The sequence below is a fragment of the Eulemur rufifrons genome, chromosome 11 (genome assembly GCF_041146395.1).
Source record: "Eulemur rufifrons isolate Redbay chromosome 11, OSU_ERuf_1, whole genome shotgun sequence".
Classification (NCBI taxonomy): domain Eukaryota; kingdom Metazoa; phylum Chordata; class Mammalia; order Primates; family Lemuridae; genus Eulemur; species Eulemur rufifrons.
The window spans coordinates 10,592,284-10,598,283 of record NC_090993.1 but is presented as its reverse complement, the minus strand read 5'-3'; the positions used below and the strand labels follow the sequence as shown (position 1 = coordinate 10,598,283).

Here is a 6,000-nt window from a genome sequence, read left to right as displayed (position 1 = left end):
TGGTAGTTCCATCTCACGATATTAAATTCAACTGAAGATATGATAGTATTACTTAAGTTGAGCTAATCTTTGGAAAAGCAAGAAAATAAAACACTAGAATCCCAAGTATATTCCCCTAGGGATAATCACCTAAGCATAATAGAGATGAAAAAAATTGACATTTTTTAAATATCAAATTTTTTTTTTTTTAATCAATTTGTGGATTTTTTGCCTGGTCTTAAGTCTTGGGTATTTTGGATTTTCACATTTCTTTCACTTTCCTTCTGTCCCTAGATTTTCCTAATTTTACACTACTCAAGTAATTTGCTTTGTTTAATCAAAGAAACAAACCAACCTGGTATTTCATTACATTTAGTTAAAAATTCAGAAATAAACCTATTTATGAAGCATACTGTGTCATATACTATAGAAACTTCGTTTCAGCTGTGTTACATTGCTAGCAGTTACTGAGCTATAAAATTCCTTTGTTTTTTTCCTCTCTCTTAATAAAGCTTGTCAAAGTTGCCAGGAAACCAACTGTGACTTCAGCTTTTATTGCGTTCTGATAGCATCAGTGATTACAGAACCTCGGCATCACAGATCGCTCTCTCCATAGAGCGCCGAGGAGAACGCAGTGTAATCCAGCGCGCCGGGCACGCTGCCCGGGCCTGTGTAGGTGGGCATCCTCTTGATGCAGTACTGGGCCTGGTCCGGGGGCAGCTCCCGACGCAGCTCCTCTGCCAAGATATAGGGCTGGAAAAAAGACACGTGTGTTTGGGAAGTCAGTCGCAGAAAACACCAGAACATAAACAGGCTTTTTTTTTTTTTTTTTTTTTTATCTCTGAGACAGAGTCTAGCTCTGTTGCCCACACTAGAGTACCATGGCGTTAGCCTAGCTCACAGCACCCTCCAACTCCTGAGCTCAAGTGATCCTTCTGCCTCAGCCTCCCAAGTAGCTGGGACTATAGGTGCACACCACCATGCCTGGCTAATTTTTCTACTTTTAGTAGAGACAGGGTCTCACTCTTGCTCAGACTGGTCTCAAACTTCTGACCTCCATCCTCCTGCCTTGGCCTCCCAGAGTGCTAGGATTAAAGGCCTGAGCCACCACACCGGTCCCACATAGGGGTAGTTAACTTAATTGTTATATTTGTTAAAAAACAAAAATGTATGTACTATGTGTCTCTAGAAAATGGAGTCATTTTCTTACTCAATTTATTAAAAAATTAGAAATATGTTGCCACTGGAGAAAATCTCTAAAACAAAATAAAACTGACTTAACAATGGAGCTTTTTATTTTTTATTTTTTTTTTTTGTTGTTGAGACAGAGTCTCACTCTGTTGCCCAGGCTAGAGTGAGTGCCGTGGCGTCAGCTTAGCTCACAGCAACCTCAGACTCCTGGGCTTAAGCGATCCTACTGCCTCAGCCTCCCAAGTAGCTGGGACTACAGGCATGCGCCACTATGCCCGGCTAATTTTTTCTATATAGATTTTTAGTTGTCCATATAATGTCTTTCTATTTTTAGTAGAGACGGGGTCTCGCTCAGGCTGGTCTCGAACTCCTGACCTTGAGCAATCCACCCGCCTCGGCCTCCCAGAGTGCTAGGATTACAGGCGTGAGCCACCGCGCCCGGCCTAACAATGGAGCTTTTTAAAAAATATTCAATGGGAAACAGGACAATTCTGGTGAAACGGACTAGCTGATAAGAGTCAAAATAAGTAAATCACAAATATTACATTGTAATTTATAGTACAAGTATTTTGGTGCAGTGCAATGAGCCATGGTTTATTACCCCCTAAGTCAGCTGCACTCTGCCCCCTCCAGACCCGTAATAAACGATACATTTGAAAACAAATGTATTACTTTTAAGATAGTTGGTCTTGTCTGATTTTTAAGGTAATAAACATGGCTGTGCTGATGTGTGTTGGCATCCTAACTTCCTTGGGATAATGTTCTTTATCCTCTTAGCCAGAACACGGAGTAAACTAATCCTGTCCCAGACTACATTTATACATACTGAGGTGTTGTTATTGTTTGGAGGGGGTGAAATTAAAAATTCTGAACTTGCAATTAAACTCCTACTTAATTTCTAGGCTACACGAAATGAACGCTTGCCATGTTTTAAATGACTGAATGGCTATATTTAACTTTGCTTCAGGAGCTGGGCACAGTCAGGGGCTTTGGTCCTTAGGAGAAGGCTCCCGGTTCCATGACATCTGAATTGCATGGTTTCTTCCGAGTCACTCCTACCCACCCAGAATGTAAAATGGGATTGAAAATATATAGTACTGTCCCTTCTATAAAACTCAGTATGACATGAGACCCAGGCACCAATGCCAGCAATGGAATGCTGTGTGTTCTCTGTTCCCAGTACACCATTGTTATGTCTCTGTGCTGCTTTCCAAATTCAGCGGGGACATGGTACAAAAGGCTCTAGTATAAAAATGGTTTGTATGTACAACACTGTTTCTTTTTGTTGTTAGAATGATGCGGTGGGCCACTGCTACAGTAGAAGAAAATGTGTCCATGCAGACCTTATCAGAAGCCAGGATTCGGAAGGAGGCGATGACCTGCTCCGCGGTGTCGGTGTCAGCGGTCTCTCTAGTCATGAAGTCAATGAAGGATTGGAAGGTGACCGTGCCTTGTCCATTGGGATCAACCAGGGTCATGATACGGGCAAATTCGGCTTCACCCTGAGGCAAGGTGGCAAAGACGCGAGTGCTTCAACAGTTCTCAACTCTCCACAGTGCCCTTCTCCTTCCTTCCCTACTCACAGGCAAATCCCTCTGTTTGCAAAGTGAAGTACTGCCTGCCTTTCCCTTCAGTCTTTGGAAGAGATTCCCCGCACGGCTTTACCGCCATCAGACAATTTTAAAAGTTGCTATAGCATCAAGCCAGAAGCCCCTGAATGTCAGAATTCTTTCCTCTCTGTGACCCATGGTGGCCTTCGTGGATGACATCATATACTGTCATTATGGAAGACTAGGTCAAAGCGAGAGTTGGGCCCTTTTCTCAGATTGTAACTGACAAAAGCGATATCGATAAATAGAAGGCAGTTTAGGCTCTCATGATTTTATCTGAGAGTTCTGAAGGAAATCAAAGCAGGTCATGTTCAAACTACACATTAATGGATCACAGAGAAGTGTGGGACCATCACAGCCCACGGGGAAATGGAAGTTTTTCTCAGCTGATTGGTTACTCAACATTTTTTATCTTTTAAAATATTAGAGGAAGAAGCACTTTAAAAACATCAGGATACTAAAAGCCACTGAAGTGAATGAACACTTAAGTGGGTGAACTGTAGCATGTGAATGATATCTCAAAAAAGCTGTTTAAAAAAAATCATCAAGAAAGCCTATATTCTCATTTCCTTTACCATAAAAAAAAAATCTGACCAATTACTGAATAAAAATATATATTCTGGCTCTCTGAAATTATTTTTACATAGTAACAGTCAGACCTTCAAAAAATATTATCCTATATAATGAAAACAAACCAATCCCAAATGCGATACCTTACTGTGAGCTAATCATCTCCTATCATATAAATCTAAGCTCAAAAAAAATCAAATCTTAGTAAAATATCAAACTTCTGTCTTACCAAATCGTAGCCCATGGAGATCAGGCAGGCTCTGAAATCCTCATGATCCATCAGCCCATTCTTCCTCTGTTAACAAATGCAAAGGACAGGGAAGGTGAGAGAGGCAAGGGGAGCTCTGTTTGACCAACTGAATGAAAATCTGGTGAGAGAGGGGCACTCTGCGCTCTGCCACGGTTGTACGGGAAGGATGAAGCCAACACAAGGATGCTACAAAATAGTTCCTTAAAAAAGAAAAAGAGGCCAGGCTCGGTGACTCACGCCTGTAATCCTAGCACTTTGGGAGGCCGAGGCGGGAAGATTGCTTCAGCCCAGGAATGTGAGGTTGCAGTGGGCTATGATGACACCACTGCACTCTAGCCCAGACGACAGAACAAGACTCTGTCTCCAAAAAAAAAAAAAAAAAAAAAAGAGGGAGGGTAAAGACCAGACAAAAATAAAAATGACACATTCCAGAAAGTAGCACAAGGAACTAGTTGGGAGCTCACTACTGCCACCTACTGATGACAGAACATATCGTGACTGTTCTGAGAGACGAGGAAGCTCTCCCTGGTCCCGGGTAGTCGTCTCTGTAAAAACGCCCCAGAGAGGAGCGTATTCTTCAGTTCAGAGACTCTCAGGCCCTTGCCTAGAAGGCAGTGGCCCCTGGGTGTGGCAAGCTCGGCTTCTCCTGAGAATCCAATGAGGGTCTACACAGAACAGCATGCAAGAAGGGGTCCGTATAGACAACAGCCTCTCCTGCTGAGAAAGGCCTGGTCAGGACAAAGAGCACCCACAGGCTGTAGAAACAGAGACATCAGTGCAGAGCCTGGGTGTGTTGGGAAGTGCCCAGCCGCGTGGAAGATTCTCTTGAGAGGTTTGGGGGGGGCGTGGCTAATATTCAAGCATCAGTGTAAATTTAAAGAGAAGAAAACACTTTCACTGGCCATACGAATTACTAGACAGAAGGCTATTTTCTGGTGTTTTCACTTGCCCATGAAACGGCCAGTCCCCAAAGCTGGAGTTCTGTTTTTCTATCAACGGAGACTGTGCGTGTCTGTTCGCACATTTAAGCGCTCAGTTCTCAGTGGCTGCCCTGGTCACCCCCGCAGCGTCCTCCGTGGACGTCTCCAACGTCCCTGCGCTGGCTGTCCCGCCTCCCTCCCACGCAAGAGCTCCCCAGGTCTGGGCCTTCTCCCTTCTTGCTCTCCAGCCGGAGATGACCAACGTGCGGAGACTCGCACAGGCTTCAGCCCTGAACTCCAGCTTCCAAGCACCACCCCTTCCCCCGAGTCCCCACAGCGGGGACCCTCCGTGTCACCCTCTCCCCTGAGCCCCCACATCCTGTTGTTTACCTGTCAGATTTTTGTCTCGATGAATCCCAGACCCGCCCTGTTTTTTTCATTCCCACTGCCCCTGCCCCTTAGCCCAGAAGTTCACGCTCCCCGTCCCTGGCTTCTCCATGAGCCTGTGTCTGACCCTCCGCTTGCTCCTCCCCCCTCCTTCCCGCCAGTCCATCGAGCACCTTCAGCACATCTTTCTGAAACACAGATCCGGTCATGGGAAGCCTGTGCTACGCCCTAAAACCTTCAGTCCCTCTCTGGTGTCTGTGGAGAGTCCCCCACTCACATCCTCTGTGGCCCCTGCCGTTCCTGTCCTGACTGTTTAAAGAGCAGATGAAGCAAGGTGGACCCACATCCCTGATACCTTCCCCCACGTCACTGTGAGCAAACTTTGTTTCCCCCAAGACACATTATTACGTTTAAACATCATTAATGTTTAATTTAAACAAACTTTTAGACATGGCAAGTTCTGCATTGTTCTCCCTGGACTTTTGTTGCAAAAGACTGTCTCATGACCTTGGATTCCAATCAATGTGCTCTCTTCCTATAAGGCAGCCCAAACAAGTGAGAGATGTCCTTCAACAGCCTGGATGGATTTGTGCTGGGGTGATTGATGTTCCAGGGAAGGAAATGACTTGGACTTCAATGAATGAAGTCAGTCTTATAGCATGTTTCGGTGCAATAAAGTTGTGTTAAAACGGTAAGAATTTCAATCTCCATCTCTGTGTGTAAATCCTTAGTTATGCCCACATAGCTCCCTCATCTGAATTCCACTGTCTGAATCTGGTAATGGGCCTAAATCTGGCTGGTCTAGTCCAGAGGCATTTTAGGGACCATTTATTGACATCTGCAAATCATAAACAGGGTTCTGTACAAGGCAATAGAATATTTTTTTAGTGATCTTTAACAATTAGAATGTGGCCTTAAAAGTCATTTTCAGCCACATCATTAGTAAACTGGGAGTCTCCTCATAACTGGTTTTATTCAACAGTATTCAACTCAAAATACTAGATAATATTTTTAAAGCAGTACTTAATTTTTTTTAAATTAAAAAAGTTTTTTTAGAAATAGGATCTCACTCTATCACCTAGGCTGGAGTGCA

At 44.1% G+C, this 6,000-nt stretch overlaps 1 protein-coding gene across 4 annotated transcripts in view; it reads right to left on the bottom strand.

Annotated features, from left to right (window-relative positions):
- Window positions 1-472: 472 nt before the first annotated feature.
- The window catches only part of ACTN2 (actinin alpha 2), a 68,413-nt gene continuing 62,885 nt past the window's right edge, over window positions 473-6,000 (bottom strand). For 2 of the 4 annotated variants that reach the window (XM_069484711.1, XM_069484710.1), the window contains exons 19-21: window positions 3,580-3,645; window positions 2,514-2,672; window positions 473-732 (exon numbers count right to left, since the gene is read on the bottom strand). In XM_069484711.1, coding sequence (XP_069340812.1) covers window positions 574-732; window positions 2,514-2,672; window positions 3,580-3,645 — 384 coding nt within the window. In that variant the 3' untranslated portion in view covers window positions 473-573. Of the gene's footprint in view, window positions 733-2,513; window positions 2,701-3,568; window positions 3,646-6,000 lie in introns of all 4 variants that reach the window. The other 2 variants (XM_069484712.1, XM_069484713.1) reach the window with 1 other exon arrangement.